At 46.0% G+C, this 16,554-nt stretch overlaps 2 protein-coding genes and 1 long non-coding RNA gene across 5 annotated transcripts in view; 2 read left to right on the forward strand and 1 right to left on the reverse strand.

The window, feature by feature from the left end:
• Positions 1-28: 28 nt before the first annotated feature.
• CISD1 (CDGSH iron sulfur domain 1) lies at positions 29-8,386 on the forward strand. 3 transcript variants are annotated; one of them, XM_010714138.4, is made up of 3 exons: positions 29-188; positions 1,985-2,190; positions 6,603-8,386. In XM_010714138.4, the coding sequence occupies exons 1-3, from the start codon at positions 158-160 to the stop codon at positions 6,690-6,692; spliced, it is 327 nt and encodes a 108-aa protein (XP_010712440.1). In that variant the 5' UTR covers positions 29-157; the 3' UTR covers positions 6,693-8,386. The 3 variants fall into 3 exon arrangements, with proteins under 3 accessions (XP_010712440.1, XP_019473564.1, XP_019473565.1); XM_019618019.2 differs by lacking the exon at positions 29-188 and adding an exon at positions 317-428; XM_019618020.2 differs by lacking the exon at positions 29-188 and adding an exon at positions 447-486.
• LOC146543829 (uncharacterized) lies at positions 8,294-15,945 on the reverse strand. Its single transcript, XR_014884741.1, has 3 exons — positions 15,808-15,945; positions 15,033-15,731; positions 8,294-11,728 (listed from the first exon to the last, which is right to left on the reverse strand). It is a non-coding gene; the product is annotated as an uncharacterized LOC146543829 (long non-coding RNA).
• Positions 14,513-16,554, forward strand: part of IPMK (inositol polyphosphate multikinase) — a 32,906-nt gene continuing 30,864 nt past the window's right edge. Inside the window, exon 1 of the mRNA XM_085229543.1 lies at positions 14,513-14,979. Within this exon, the coding sequence (XP_085085669.1) occupies positions 14,730-14,979 (250 nt within the window). The 5' untranslated portion in view covers positions 14,513-14,729. The remainder of the gene's footprint in view (positions 14,980-16,554) is intronic.

Genomic DNA, 16,554 nt, shown 5'->3' on the forward strand with positions numbered 1-16,554 from the left:
CCTCCGCCGCCCGCTCATCAGCCTCGACACCCGCCGATACCGCGAGCCTTTGTCGCTCCTCCCCTCGCGCCTTTCAGGGCGTAGAAGCATTCAAAAGGGGCGGGGCGCGGCGCATGCGCGCTGCGGAACTGCGTGTGTCCTCTGCGGAGCGGGAGCGATGGGGCTGGGGCAGAATGGCGCCGTGCGGGGTGGGTACGGGCGCGCGTGGCGTTGAGGGGCTGCGCGGGAGAGGAGGGAGCGGCGCCCCGCCCCGCCCGTCGGACCTCAGCCGACAAAATGGCGGCGGGGGGCCGTAGGGGTTGGCTGTGAGGGGAGGAGTCCGCGGGCCGAGATGGGGGGGGGGCTCCGTGAACGACCGCCGTGTTTGTGGGAGCAGGGCGTGGCTCTGAGGGTTCGTGGGTATCAATTAGTGCGGTTTCTGTGCGCCGGTGAGGGAGCAGCGGCCTGGTCTGTGCTGTGGGATGTGCTGGGAGCCGGGAGCGACGGGTGGGGCTCCGCCTGGCGGATGAGGCGCGGGCTGCTGCCTAACGGCGTGGGGCGGCGGGCGGTTAGCGGTGCGTGTGGGGAGCAGCGCCGCTGGGTGCCTCCTGTCCTGTGTCGCACTGCTCTGCTATTAAGCTCTGCTTACGAAGAAAATGAGTTTCAGAAGATTTTTCTATTTCGTTCTGTCCTAGTGAGACACTTAGCAAAGTTGCCTGTCCCCTTTTCCAAGTCTTATAGGGCTGCTTTCATAATACAGACATTTGGCTGGTTGCACTTAGTGTTACATCCAGACCTTTGTGCATCAGCATGGTGAGCTGCCCTTGGAAAGCAGCACGAGCTGACAAACACTTTCGATTTCTTATCTTTGATCCAATGCAGTGGTGTCTCTTGCTCTGGTGAGACCTTCTGGCTTGGTATCTTTCTAATGCAGTATGGGCTTTGAAGGGTAAAAGAAAAATTCCCAGTGGAAGACTGTTCTAGTTTTGTTAAGCTGTGTAAATGTGCTAAAACTTAAATTCCTGTCTAATCTTTTTGTCTGTGGAGTCAACTGGACTCTTTTCATACGTGTCAGGAACGCACATGTGCACAGAAGTGGTGGATAAAAAGCAAAAAGAAAACCAAACAACCAGGTGCTGTTAGGGCAGCCAGAACCGTTAGGCCAAAGTCTAGGATGTTAGCATGAGGCCACAAAAAACAGGAAAGGTCCTTGTAGAAAAGGAAACAATAACAACTGAGCAAAACCTCATATTTCTCAGAGTACAAGAGGGGGAAAAAAGTGCAGGTGGGAGGTAGTGGTGGTTTTAATGGCAGTTGTCTTTCATAGAGCCAGGACCTAATATGGTTATATTTGTGCCATTAAATATAATTCTTTTGGATCCATGTTCTTTTCCATACCACCACAGTAGGCTTTTAATCTAAGCTGATTTTTTTTCTTACCCTTGTGGGGTGGTAGTAAATGAAATAATTTCTCCATTGCCAAACACCTCTTAAGTTCTTTTGGTTGCAGCGTGCATTATATAAAAAATTTACTCAGTATCCGTGGAGTGGTCTGTTTGCTGATGCTATTGCTGATGCTGTGTGTTTGTCTTTAGTGACCTTCTTAGAACTGAAACAATAAACAGGCTTTTTAGCTCATAGTTTAGTGTGCTGAGCTTGGAAACACTGTACTTTTCAGCGTTGATATCATGGGTCGATGAAGAAAAAGTTAAAAACCAAAAACCAAACAAACTACCCTGCCGCTTTAATCCTTGCCGTTATATAGAAGGGACTGAGGTGAGAGAGAGCTCTGGTCAGTGGAAAAGAGCAGATAAACTCAGTGTGTATCAAAATAAAAAAAAAACCAAAACATTTTTCTACAATGCTGTGTTTTGCCTAGAGAACAGAAAGATCTCTTGGAATGTTAGAGGTGTTGTCTTGAGCATGGAGACATTTACTGTTGGGAGGAGTTTTAATAGAATATTGTGGTCAGTGAACTGAGTCTTTTTTCATCTTTTTGTTCTAGTTGAATGGATTGCCGCAGTCTCTTTAGCTGCTGGAGCAGCTGCTGTTGGGTATCTAGCTTACAAAAAATTTATCTCTAAAGACAAATGCTGCAAGGCAATGGTGAATCTCCATATCCAGAAGGATAACCCCAAGGTAGTCCATGCATTTGATATGGAAGATCTGGGAGACAAGGCTGTGTACTGTCGTTGCTGGAGATCTAAGAAGGTAAGAGAAACATGCACATCAACAGCACTGGGAAACTTACTCATTTTTCAGTAAAATCATTTTGCTGCTTCATTTAGCAGAAACTAGCTTCTTTTCACTTGGGCTATTCTGCAGTGAGATGTAGCAATAATTTAGTTCTTAAAGTTATGTAGATTTATGCAGAGTGAAACCTTCAGATCAGCACTAATAACAAAAGCAATGTTTCTGTGTCTGTGAAGCAGTTTCACTGAAGTACAGCTACAGAGTCTATAGACTAATCACTCATAAATATCAGATACCATTTTGCCACTGAAGTTTATCCAAAGTTCTTGGTCTTTTGGTAGATAAAGGAGAACCCAGGAACCACAACCTAAGGGCCAGGTTGGATGGGGCCCTGGGCAGCCTGGTCTAGTATTAAATGGGGAGGTTGGTGGCCCTGCATGTGACGAGGAGGTTGGAGATTCATGATCCTTCAGGTCCCTTCCAACCCTGGCCATTCTGTGTGATTCTGTGAAACTGGAAGCTTACTTTGTCAGTCAGAAGATTTCTTGGTACTAGCTTGCATAGGAAAAAGCAGAACATTAAGAAGACTCTTAGTATACCAGAACTGGTGTCAAATAGTTACTTGACATGCTGGAACTCACCACTAAATCACGTGCACAGGGAGAATTACAAAATCGATTTGGGAAGAGCCTTGCTTGTGCACATGGTTCTGTCCTGCATTTATTGTTGCAGCATTGCAGTGTGCTATAGAGAACTGCCTTTTGCCACACTAATGAGTACAGCAGCAAATTTGTTTCCAGTGGTGATGGAGATAATCCAAAAGCAAGTCATGGTGGCCAGAAGTTTTTGAAGAATCTAAACAGATGGACTTAAAGCATTTGTCTTTGCAACTCATAGTTTTGTGGGCAGTCCTACAGAAAAGCCAGTGAAACTATGCTGGCACACTTTTAGATTCTCTTTTTGAGAAATTAAGTTTCTGACCTAGACATGGGTTTGTCCAATTTGGTTGCATATGAAGATCCCTCAGTTGCTTAACTTCAGTGTTAAGCATGATACCTAACCTTTCAAAAATGCTGTTGAGATCAGCTTTAAATCTGAGTTAGATGAGAGACCTTTGATGCTATTGAGATCGACTTGATACACGTATAGTGCTAGTTCTGGGCTCTGTAATGAGAGAAAGTGGAGTGAGTAGTCTGTTTACAACTGGCACGCATTTAAAAGCTGTTTTGAAGTCGAGGTGCTAACGTGTGGGTTAAATCTCAACTGAGAGCCAGAATTGGAAGCTGCTCTGAGTGCTACAGCTTCAGAAAAGAGAAAGGTGGAGAAAAAAAGCTGCGCTAAGTATTTGCAGTTGGTAGTATCTGAACTGGAATTTAATTCACTTCAGAATACAGTAGGCATCTCCTTCAGCACTTGTGACAAAAGAATTGTAACTTGATGCATGGTATTTGTATTTAACTGCCTCCTCCTCTAGAAAATAGAAGGAATGTCTGGATGTAGGGTTTGCGTTGCAGCTCTTGCCATTATTCTAGCTATTGTCTGATACTATCTTTTTTGTGTGAAATCAGAATCTGATTGAGTATATTTTGCCATGCATTAAAGGGTGTTGTCAGTTCAGGAACATAGTGCCCTACTGAGGCTGCTATAATCTCATGCTAAAAGGAAGTAAATGAGGGATATTGTTTAACGAGTCTCTTAGAATGTGCGTTATTTGACTGTGTAAGCTTGTCTCAGCAGACTAAGCCTGATCTGAGGCATGAGTCTGTTAATGGAACCTGTAGCATTATGCACCACAGGTTATTTCAGTGTGCTGATGGTGTGTGTGCACTCCAGTGGCTTTGTATGGTTTTTCTCCTGTACTGGGAAGAAGCAGTTGGACTACATGAGGAATTTGATGATTTTGGGAAGCTTAAGGAAAAAAAAGTTGTGTGGTTTTCTTGTTGGGTTTTCCTGAAATAGTGTACTTCAAAGGAGTGGTGGCTGTTTTGGAGGTTTTCTTAAGTTTGTTGTTATTCATGCTGGCGTAAGTTCTCATGCTTACTTGATCCTTTGTAGAAAGCATTTATTTGTTTGAAACGTAGTTACCTTCAGATAAGTCTGCTTTGGGTTGCAGTAGCCTATCAAAGTGGGTGGTAGGTAGCTTTTTTAAAATGTCCCTTTTCTATTCAGCATTGTGCTTTGCAGGGGCTTCATAGCACTGCTTGTTGAGTTTTATGCAAAAACCCTTTGTTAAAAAGTGCCGGTGTAGAGGCAAGAGTTTTGTCTTAAAACCAGACAGCAATTTGTCTACAGTTAGAGCATCTGTTTTCTTCTGCTTTTTTTAATCGAGAAGGACAGGTGGAGGGGTGTCTTAATTGGTTTATTTGTAATTATCTGCAATCTGTGCGTCTTCCAGAGCAGAGTTAGTCCTCAGGCTGCAGGCTGAGAGCTGCTGCAGAGCATCGGAAGAAACAAACTTGTTTGGTGCCAAGGGAAATAAACTGAGCTGTCCAGACCGCTGCACAATTCCCTCAGGGCTTGAACTTTGACCGCTGCTGCTAGTTTGCTGTTTTTTAAACAAGGATAAACATGCTGTGTCAGGTCCAGCTTCAGTCTTGAAGGTGACCAAGTAGATGCCCTAAAAAATGTGCAGTGTTCTGTGTTTTGTATGCAGCTTGTTTTTTTGTGCCTGGTGTTCCATCCTCTGGGAGCTAGCGGCTTAGAGATCAGCTGGCCCAGAGGATGCAAAGCTGTCAAAGTTGGTAGCTGTTAAAGACACTTTAGTGCTAGCTAATGGCTATGAATTCCACCATCTTTGTCACCTGCAAATTTCAAGTGCTGTTGTTGCTGCAGCTGGACTGTGGGCCTGTCTTTTTGGGGCATGTGGGGTGTGTATACTCTAAGCTGAGTAGGTGCTTCTGCAAAGGCAAATAGACTATGCTGTTGTATGGAGAAACAGCTGGTCCAGGAACATTTGGTGAGAAGCTGATGAATATCCTATGAATTAGGAATTAATTTCTGCCAAGTGTCTGTCAGTACCTACTCACTGAGTCACTAATAACTGATCTGACAGTGAAGTTCCTGTGTGAATCAGCTTATGTGACTGTTCTTCAAAATCTGGGGGTTCTTTATTTAGAAAATTCACCTGCCATTTATAGCATGGGTTTTGACATTTTGTAACTGTGGAAAAACAAAACTCTCACCACTCCCTCTGCTTCCACCCTCCCATGCAGGCATACGCCTTTATTTTTAGTATGTTGTCTTAGGGATATTGGTTTTATGCGATACTTGGAAAGCTCTTACTCTAGCTAAGCATGGGTGATTGGACGTCAGTTTTAATCAAGGACTGTGACTGGGCAATGAATATTGGGATCACCAGAATGCCAGAGTCAGTTTGGTGCTTACCGTGAGGGAATATCGGCGTTCTAAGGGCAAAAGCTTAATAATGCCCAACTTTGATTCCAACTATTCTGAAGCAAACACAGTAGAAACTGAATACAAGTTGTGGTGAGATATATGTGATTGTCTCTAGAACTTCCCTGCAGAAAGGGCACAGCCCTGAAAACATCCTTGAGAAGTGGTGGGGTCTGATCTGACTCTCTTTCCTTCCCAGAATATCCTTTGGCTCTTGCATATGAAAAGAGCAGTCCAGGACCTGGGCAGTAACAGCTGGTTAAAGGAGTCCCTCTGGGTCTTGCTCCGACTGGGCTGTTCTGGTTTTGTTGATGGAACAAACATTTCTTTGAATTACTTCCTCAGTATTACCCTTACAAGCCCCTGATGAATAACCATGTCAGCAGGAAGTGTTTTTTATTTCCATTGTCAGGTCAAAATCCTGATGTGGAATCCCGCTTTTGCAAATGGACTTTTGTGTTGGTGAGACAAGCTGGCTTACGTCAGATGAAGCAAAGAAGGCCTGCCACTCTGTCTGGTGGCAGGACTAATCTGTCAGTGTCTCTCTTAAGTAAGAGATGAGGTGGGAAGCTGTCCTTTTACTTGAGTAACTGGAGCGGGGAAAAAAGCTTAGGATCTAATTCTATTGCTTTTCCTCTCCCCACTTGACTTCTGTAACTGCACTCAGTTCTGGCTGTGGCTCAGGAAAATGGAGTGTCGGGCAAGGTTGAGAGCAAGTAACTTCACGTAGTCTGAGTTGACATTCAACTGTAACCTGCATTTTCACTCTGCTGACCTGAGGCTGGAATACCTAATGCAGTGGAGTTGAGATGCTTTGTTTTTCTAACAAGCTCCTTGTCCACTCTGAGCTCACATGGGCAGAACTAGTATACAGCCAAAACTCAGGGACACCTGACATGCCAGTGTGAAAGTTCAAGTTTGCAGTCACAGTGGATTTAATGAGAAGATGTTCCATTGAACTTGCAGTGTAGGTTCCTAATTCTGACTGTGAGTGTACTTTACATGCACTTAACATGTGTTTATTCTTTTTCTTTCAGTTCCCGCTGTGTGATGGCTCTCACACACAGCACAATGACGAAACTGGCGACAACGTTGGGCCTCTGATCATCAAGAGGAAGGAGGCGTAGAGTGGACAGTACAAGTTGCAAAATGAATGTCTGACAAATCCTCTGCTCGCTTGTAATTGGGGGAGAAACCACAAATTTGTTGTCGTGTCACTGAAGAATTTCCCGTGTAGTTTATACATCAGGCATGTTTATTATTTCTGGGGCTTGTCTTGTTTTAATCACTACAGTGCTTAATTTACTGAATAGTCATAGTTGGAATTTTTTGTCCTGTAATGTGTGTGTACCCTCTCATTGAGTATGAAGCTAAACTGACGCACAGAATGTATGAGGCAATTCAGCAGAAGTCATATTCAGAAGGTAGATCTTAATGTTTCTGAGAGGTTTGCAAGTTATATGTCTGGATAGAGTTACATTTGGCCTATTACACTACAGTTTTGTGTGAGCTCTGTAAAAGAACACGTTTAGAATTGCTAATTAGGAACAGACAATGTAAAATGCTTATAGCACGATGGGGCTAAGGGGCAACTTTGCCTTTGATTTTACAGCAGTGTTGAAAGTTGACCCCATTACCATGTGGTATCATGAATGTACTACCAGAACTGCAGACCTGTATTGAGAGCAGGATTAGGAAGATCATCTCTGTGAGAGCTTTCTCAATAAACAAGTGGAAGGATATGAAGTGCTCGGAGTGACGGGTGAGGGGTTGCAGGGTTGTTTTTACTGCTAGAAAGCCTTAGTTTCCTTTGCAGTCTCTGACAGTGGAGCTAACTTCCCCAGACCACAGGGCAGGGAGGCTATGCTGATTTATTCCAGAAACTAAAAGAATAAGTAAAACCCCACCTACTTCTTCATTGCTCTGGCTGGTTCCAGAAGATGCTTCCTGATGTTGCAGAGAGAGCAGGTGCACCTTTCCATATTAAGTGGCCTTAGGCTCTATGTGTCTTAAATGGCTCCTGCCTTCCTGGGCTCACTGCTCATGTGGATCAGCTATTTTTACCCAAAAGAACAAACTTGGACAGGCTTTGATGACAGGTAGAAACATGGAGAAAAGAAAGGATGAGACAAGGAGGAGTCGTGTCCTCCGTTTGTATGGCACTTGTCTGCCTTATCTAACAGTTGCATTAATGGCCACAAGTCTCCTTAATTAGCTTTTGATTTATCAACATATAAATGGCTACAAAGCAAAACCCAAAGAGTGTGATGGCAGAGGGCAGTTTTGTATTAAACCTGGTCCACAAGCATAATTGCAGCTTGTGTAAGATTGAGCTCTTAGAAGAGAGAGAAAGGCTACCTCAAAAGTAGAGAAAGTGTCTTCTCAAGAAGTTGAAATTTTAACTGTAAAGATTTTTCCAGATAATTGGGGCTATAGGAATTGTATTTTTGTTAAGGTAATGTTTGCTACAACTGGTTAAGACTAAAAAATCGTTTCCTTATCCTCAGTGTGAAAATTTCTGAGGCTGAGGTCTTAGCTGAGCACTTAGAACTTTGGCAGAAGGCACGGAAAGCAGAGTTGGTAGGCAGCACAGACCTAAAGGACGGAGGGTGTGCGTGTAGAGTACTTGAGTGGGGTCAACTACTGTCTGAGAGACCTGCACTTGTAAGAAATTGCAAATACATTTAGTCTCATCTTTCTCTTCCTGTCTTGACTGTAAAGGTAACTGTTGTTTTTTTTTTTTTTTTACTTGCCCAAGTACTGATGCATATGGAAAATTGTTTTAATCTTAAATTATCAAATATATTTGGTTTATCCAAAACCAAGTCCTCTCTGTATTACTAGAATGTGGCATTGGATATTTCTGTATTTTTTTTTTTATATACACACATTTCAGCTCATTTTGATCTCAAGGTAATGTTTGAGTTCTCATAGGTGTGTTGTTTGTTCCAAGGAAGAATTGTACTCTAAGTAGTGCTGCAATCCAGTGCTGCTGTAACCATAAACCCCTGTCTGGGTTGGGTTTTCCTTCTGAGACTTCCTGTTAGCAGTAAAGCCTAACTTCTTTGGAAGGAGTGCAAGTTCATTGAAAACTGCATTTGTGTTTTAAGATACAAAGTCCTGAAATCTCTAATGGATCTTCTGAGTCATAAGTCTGTTCCCTGCTGCTGGACAGGAAAACACTTTGTGGTGCTTGAGCATCAGGAAAGTGGGCTCCGTGAGAAGCTCTTCTTCCTGTAAGGAGAAGATGCAGAAGTAGAATCTTTGCTGATTTACATCCTGGTGAGTTTATTTTGGAGAAGCGTCACATTGAAAAATGTTGACATCAAGTGTTATGGTTTATTTTGATGCACATACAGTTTTCTGTACTGTACCTAAAAGTTCTGCTTGTGTCTGTGAGCTGTTAGAACACAATAATGAAAAGAGAAGCCTGAATTTGAGTAAATAAAATTGCCAGTAGTCTTGAAGAGCACCAGAAAGTACTACTTTTTCTTTTTTTTCCTTCATAGCAGAGTAGGTTATAATCTCATGCTAGTCTGAATGCTTGGCTGATCCAGTGTTCTCTGAAATCAGTTCAGCTTTCCTTAACAAAACTTGAGAATATTATTGGTTACACCTTTGCCAAGATTAAACCATCAAGCAATTGCTCCTCAAATGTGCATCTTCACATAACGTGGCAGCTCTTATTTGAAAATATGGTCACAGTCTTTCACAGTCAGAAATAGCAAAGAATTTCTGTCTAAGAGTAAAGGTGTATTTCTACTCGGCATCGTTATTTTCCAACATGTTTATTAGGAAGGTAAACAAATTCAAGTATTGATTTTTGTAGCAGTTAATTCTGACTTATCGAAGTAGTGTGATGGCCGAATACTGAATTGTTTTTAGAATCAGAATTCTTGAAGAGAAGGCAGCTAGCTATAGGTTATGAGGTACTTCCTGTACGTTGTAATTCGAGCACCGTGAAGCTCGGTGGATTTCGGAGGCCAGCATTGCAATGACGCTTTGCTCCGCTAGGAGGAGCCGAACGCTGTGCAATTGGTGGGGCTTGGCGCTGGCAATGCTGCTCTGGAGGTGAAAACCTGGGGGCTACCTTAGCGATTCGGACCTCTTTCTGGCGCTGATGGGGCAGCCAGCAGCAGAAGTAGGGGTCTGCGAGATCGATTTTTAGCAGTTATGTAGCAGTTGCACTGGGATTTTCCTCAAGTGTCATACAGCTAGCGAAGATGTTGAATCATCATTCAGTGCTGCATCACCACTGTTTGCTCCAATAACAGAACATTTTATAATAGCAGGAAGGGTAACAGTGTAGATATGAAACTAAACACTGGTATTGCAAAGAAACTGTCTGTTGGCTTCTTTTCCCGTTCTGAACACACGCATCTCTTATTTGGCCTTTCTTTGAACTCCTGCAGCAATAGACAATAAACTGCAATGAAAGCAGTGTATTGCATTTCACTACGCTTCTTATTAGAGTGATACATAAACTATACAAGTGCCTCTTCTTTAACTTCGGTGACTGAGTGGTTTTGTTAGCCAAAAACTTGCTCTTGGAGCCCAAACAGTTACATGTCTTCAGCAGACGTCTGTTAGTTACTGTGTTTTCTCCTCTTGAACTGTTTGTGAAATCTTAACTTTTCTCAGTTTTCTATAGCTGGCAAGTGTAACCGTACATAGATAAAACACTGTGATCACAGCTGGTGCTCTTGCTCTAGACAATGGCCAGAGCAGGCTTACACTTCAGTAATGATTAAATCTGTTGCTCTTTTCCAGCAGTGTGGTCATGATCTTTCAATCCCTTCTTGGCTCCAGCATCTGTGCAGGTTAAATTACGTTGTAAGGGTTGGTTGAAACCTGTTGATTTGCAGACAAACCTAAGGAGCAAAATACTGTTTAATAGAAGAGGCTTTTTTTTTTTTTTTTAAATGCAGGTTGGCAGTGGGTGTAGTCAATAAAGACACGTTCAGTTTTACTGCAAATGGAAGCAGTGTAACTAGCCTCTAGGGAAAGACATAGATGCACTAATAATAAGCCTCTTGGCATGTTAGTCATCTTAAAATCAAGTACTGAGGTTATCCTAAAGCATGAAGATGTGACTGGTAAAATGCCATCATGCATTTGTAAAACTTGAGCAACAGCCTGATAGAGATACAAGGTTGTACTTGTAAAGTATTTGTTTAGAAAGGCAAAAGGAGTCATCTTCAGCTACCTGTAATCCCTGAGATCAGGAGATAGTGCTAAAGACATGAGTTAATGCCACTATTTCAGAAGGAAGTGTAACTTGTTGCCCCAGGATGTCCAAGTTATGCCTCTCTCGTTGCTGTTTTCTGGGCTTGGAGGCAGCAAAAACGTGTTTCACCAATTCAGGCTCATCACAAATCATGGTTTAATTCTAACGTCTGCACTGATTAATCAAGGGTGTGTTCCTATTCCCTGTGAGAGACCAAGTGCACAAGCTGGACTTGGTACGTGGCACGCCAAGGTGATGCAAAGCAGCCAAGTGATGCCTTTTGTCTTTCTCAGCGCTCTTTCTGATGTTGCCCAACACTCTGTTGGCTTTTTTTGCCTCTTGAACAACGCTCAGCTGATGATCTCAGACTACTGTCAACAGTGACTTCAGGATCTCCTTCGTGGGCTGTGACAGCTACTTCCAGGTTCAGCATCGAGGAGCTTTGGTTTGGATTACTTTCCCTTGTGTGTTATCTTACAGTAATCCACAGGGAAGTTCTTCTGCCAACGTTGGGTTGTCTAACAACTAATGTCAACTAATGTCTAACTTTGAGGAAGAAAGAAACTATTGAAATGAGCTCTGTGAGTCCTCATCTGCAGCTATATGAGGTTATGTTAGAAAACCTGTTGATTTCTAACACAAAACAGACTTCTCAAAATCCAAAGCTATGGTTCAGTTTGTAGAAAAGATGATCCATAAAATGCACAACTGTAGCAAATTTATGTCAAAGTAGTTTCTGAAGAGTTCTGTATTATCTCTGGAGAGTGTAGGCTGTTGTATGACAACACCGCTCTGTTTTCAAACTGCAAAACCCCAGGCATACCTGGTTGCTAGGGTGGAGAGTAATGTCGAAGAGGTTGCATTAGTCACGAGCAAGTAAAATATTTATGAGAGGCTCCTACTGTGGGACTTGATGCCGAAGTGAAGAGGCGATAGCTAGGAAAGAAAATGGGATAGTGCAATGAGTTTTGGAGTTACCACAGACAAGGACAATTGAGATTTCAGAGCAGAAAAGACAGCATAGAATAGAAGCACTGTACATTCACCAAAGGATTAAAAGCCCTAAGATGTTTTAAGAGGGTGTGCTTTGCTGTGAAAGAGAGATGAAATTCTTTGCGGCTCCAACTTCCACACTGCTGCAGCAATGTCTACGTTACGAGCAGGCTGGGCCCTCCTGCTGTCAGAAGCACTGCCACAGATGCTCTCATCTGTCTACAAGTGTGTTGCTTTCACAGATGGACATTTTTTATCAGGAGCACACGTTCATTCAGTCCTTGTCATCTCTGTTGCAATCTTTTTGGCCGCCAGAAGCTATGCAGGCTGCAGCCGCGTGCTGCAGGAAGTGGCTCTGCGGGCAGCAGGATTTGCTTCTCTCGTTCAGACCTCGCCATGAATACACGGCCCTGGTAGAGGAGTGGTGGTTTGGGCTAACAGAGGACAAGTGGCAGTGAGCCATGCCAGCGAAAAACCCACTGGTGCCTGCTGTCAGCATGCCTGTCGAGTGTGAGCATTTGGGCCAAAATCCAACGACACCAATCTGTTTACTTCATGTACCCCTGCTCTTCCACAGAGACTGAGCTTATTTCCTGTACTAACCTACCATGCATCTTGCGGTTAGTTATTAACTAGCTGTTCTGAAGGGCTTTATTTCAGCAGGAAGCAGTTCTCTGCTTCTCTTTACACAGTTTGGGGGAGCTTTGCAATCTGCCAGTGACAGACCACCTTGCAGTGCACAGCAGCTTGTGCAAAATCAGTGCATGTGTAATGTTTTCTAAATGTTATTGGTATTTACATTTTCATCTGAGGTAAGATTGTTCTCCCGCAAAAGAGGAAAGCAATCCAGAATTAAGCGTACTTGATGCCAAATGTATTTGGTTGCTTATGGATTCTCAATCTCCTGCCCACATTTTGCTTTTCTTTGAGTGCAATTGCAGATTCCCTGGGAATCTTGCTGGTAGGTTCAGCTTTTAGGGCAAGCTCTTACAGAAATCGTGCTTTGTGAAGAAGTTCATTATTTACCTTTTCTGGTGCTCTCTTGGTTTCACTTGTTTTATTTTAGGATAAGCTTCCAGATTAGATTAGCAAATTCCATGTGCTGAAGCGTGAGGGTGGAATGAGTGAGCTCAATCCCACGTCACTTGATTTCTATATGCACAAATCTGACTAAAGCAAATACCAGGAAAAAGGAACTACTCAGTGTTTACTTATTCCAATTACTCATGCTTTTGTATTTCTTTCATCCCCTCCAGCTCCATTTCTGTTAGCTCTAAGGATATGCAGAAGGGATAGATAGATTCAGGACTAGATTTCTGAAGAGCCTTGCAATTACAATTTTTTAACCTTTTAATGCTGCTTTTTGTTTTTGTTTTTTCCAGTAAGACTTAAAGCTCATGTAGATCACACTGTTAAATGGGCACCACTAGAAGTCTGAAATGGCAGATATGTTTTTTCTCTCTGCACTGAGATCCAGATCAGCCAAAGCATCTTGTACCGCAAGGAAAAGATCTTTCCGGAGGCTCAGGTCAACATCTGAGCCTTACAGCAGCTGCTGCAGCCAACGCCAGGGCTCTTCTTCCTGTCAGATGCAAACCACTTGTGCCTTCTTTTTCACAGTGCCCATCAGTTTCTTTCTGTGCAAGGGCTGACCAAACTGCAGTAGGTGTTTCTCTCCTCCATCTGCATCCCCCTGAGAAAATGCAGCATTGGGGAAATGAAGCTGGGAGTTTGCCCTTGCAGCCATCTGACTCCTGACCTTGAAAGCTGGATGCTACTGAGTGATGAAAGAGAAACATAACTTTCCTGCGTCTTGTTGCATCAGAAAGGACTTTGCTTTTTTGGCCAATGAAGACAGTGAAACAAATCAGTCCATGGGGTTGATGAAGCTCGACTTTCACACATTGATACTCTATCCTCCTTCCTCTCTGTCAGCTTACTTCAGAGTACTCTCACTTCCACTGTGACCTTCCTGTTCCTCTGATACTCGAACTTCCTCAGCAGATCCCCCAGCAAGCTCTCCCAGTCACCTGCCACGTCTCCCAGCTATGGGATGGGAAAGATGTGGCGTGTGCTACCTGAGCTCTGCACACCGCCCCTCCTCTAAATGTCAGTGCTGATCCTCTGTACATCAGTTTGGATAAGACCTGTAGGAATGACGTTTATCTGCTTTGTATCTCTGGCCTTGTTTTCCCACGCCTGCACCCTACTAATGCTAAACACAGTGGCAAAAGCGCAAGCATAGTATTTGTAAAGTTCAATACCATTTATAAAGGAAACAAATGGCAAAAAGGAACGTCAGGAATGACAGGGTGACAAACAGAGCTGATGTAAGGCCCAGTGAGGAGAGACACTCAATACAGCCTTGGGCTCAGGGCTGCATCTACCCACAGGGTAACGTTCCGAATGGAGATTAAACCTTTATCCAGGCCTCGAGCCTGACGAGCCCCCCGAGCCAATTTAAAGGCTCTTATCCACTTGAGAGGCACGATACTATCTGCGTGCTTCGGTTTGCCTGGAGCTCCGTGTGCCCAGCAAAGAGAAAACAAGCTCTGAGAGGCAAACTCGTCAGCAGCACGATCTACAGAGGGTTTTGCGGCGTTTCTGCTCAGAGAGCCGCAGGACGGCTGAACTCTCGCCCCGCTCCGGCGAGCCGTTGGGGCGGGGCTGCGGCACGGCAGCTCCGGACCGCGGCCTTCCCCTCGCGGGGCGACCCCTGGCGGCCCCCGGCGCTCCTCTGGGCGGAGCGGCGCGGGGCGGAGCGGGGCGGTGCCGCCGCCAGTCGCTGCCTCAGCGCCGGGGTGGGCGGCACGGCTCGGCGCAGCTGGCGCGGAGCGGAGCGGGGCGATGGAGCCGCGGGCCCTCGCCGCTCGCGTCCCGACACGCGGCGCCCGCTGAGCCCCGGCCGCCGCGACCCCGCGGCCGCTCGCCTCCCCCTCGGGAAATGGCCACGGAGCCCCCGCGGCCGGCGCCACCCGCGGCCGGGCACCCCGAGGGCGGGTGCGGGCGCTGCGCGGGCGGCGGGCGCGGCGAGGCGGAGGAGGCCGCGGCCCAGCAGGCGGGAGGCGCCGCCCCGAGCCCCGCGGTGGCCGTGCTGCCGGCGCCGGCGGCGGGGGGCCGGCGGCGGGGGCTGAACGGCTGCGTGCCGCTGTCGCACCAGGTGGCCGGGCACATGTACGGCAAGGATAAAGGCGGTGAGCGGGGCCGGGGGGCGGCGGGCCGTCGTTCTCCTCGCGTCGGTGCCTACCTGCGGCCGGGAGCGGCGCGGCATCCCCGGCGCGGCCGGGGTCGGTGCTGCGCGCGGTTACGTAACGGCGGCGGGGCGGTCGGGCCGCGGGGTGCCGGCGCTGCCGCCTCCGGCGGGGCGATCCGAGCGGCCCGGGATGGTTTTCATCTCTTCTGGTCGTTCCGCGGAGCCGGCGGGCTCCTGGCGGCAGTGGTTCGGCTCGCGTTGAACTGATGCCTTAACAGGTGGAAGCGAAGGGAGACGTGCTGCAGGCCTGCTAGGTGCGTCCGAACGGCGCTGAGCCGCAGGCGGCCTCCGGGCCGGAGCGTGTGCAGAGCGGCTGAGCTGCTTCCAAGTGCTGCTCTGCAAACGCGTGTGTGAGTTCAGGTGGAAAGGGACGACTTGTGAGGTGCTTACCGACTCGGTGCTATGAGCAAACCCAGAGCAGCACAGTGGTACAGATGCTGTGATGATATAGTGTTTACTGAAGTATATTTTCATCAGCTCTTGATTTTCATTCTGATTTCAGAGGCGCTGGCCCTTCTGATAAAGGTTCTTTTCAGCAGAGGCAGCGGTCGGTGCAGAGCCAGCATTGCCAAAGGGTGCTCTCATCCTTCCCAGACATCAAATCGAGTGTAACTCCTGCCTTTGAGCCACATTGGAGTGGAGTACACGTGGACTACGTGTCCATTCGGCTTCCAGGGTGACCTTTGAGAACAGCTGTAAGGAGAACACGCGGTTAGGCTGTCTCTGAACCCTGCCCGTAGGAGCTGAGCAGGCCGAGAGCTGAACTTACCAGCCCTTTGCTGTCAGTGGGTGGAATTGCAGCGCTGATGGCACCGTGAGCTGGCCTTATCTGCAGCTCATGCTCAAGGCATGTCCAGTAATTTGCACAGCTCAGTAATTCTCGTACCCTGCCTCTGCTGTAATAGATGTCAAGGGGGTACAGTGGTTCCTGTACATTTGCGTCGCTTATTGTATTCTGTAGTATGGGGTGGGGTTTGGGCAAAAAGGACTCACCTTAGGCACGTCCCTTCTTATCACTGTTGTCACCTGGGTGGTGCGTTAATTATGCTGTGGGCACAGCTCAAATGGATCAGATAAAGCCACAGCCCCTATATCTAAGAGCAAGGCTCACATTTCCTTGCAGGGATACTGTCCCCACTGATCTCACCTTAGGAACTTGAGCTTCATGTTTTAGTGAAGATCAAAGCTGCTCTGTGATATGCACAATCCTCGTATTTTTGTAACCGAATCTTCTCATTCTGTATCTTCACAGATGATGTTTGTAGGAGTACAGGCAGTCAAGACACTACACGTACAGGGTCATGTATAATTCCACAGTGCTGCTCTCATAGTGTCTTTGTTATGAAGCTAGCGGCCAGATGTGTGGATATATGTAGTTACTGATAGCACTGGTAAGGAATATCACAGATGACCACAGAATGGCCCGGGTTGGAAGGGACCTCAAGGATCACGTATGTCCAATTTCCCTGCCACATGCAGGGCCACAAAGATCTGGGCTGTGATCTGTGCACTGGAA

This window comes from Meleagris gallopavo, chromosome 8 (assembly GCF_905368555.1).
Source record: "Meleagris gallopavo chromosome 8, MGAL_WU_HG_1.1, whole genome shotgun sequence".
NCBI classification, from domain to species: domain Eukaryota; kingdom Metazoa; phylum Chordata; class Aves; order Galliformes; family Phasianidae; genus Meleagris; species Meleagris gallopavo.

Coding starts and splice junctions, on each gene's coding strand:
- CISD1 (XM_019618019.2), top strand. CDS start 332: ATGGGGGGGGGGCTCCGTGAACGACCGCCGTGTTTGTGGGAGCAGGGC. Junction 429..1,984: donor AGTGCGGTTTCTGTGCGCCG/GTGAGGGAGCAG, acceptor TTTTTGTTCTAG/TTGAATGGATTGCCGCAGTC. Junction 2,191..6,602: donor GTTGCTGGAGATCTAAGAAG/GTAAGAGAAACA, acceptor TTTTTCTTTCAG/TTCCCGCTGTGTGATGGCTC.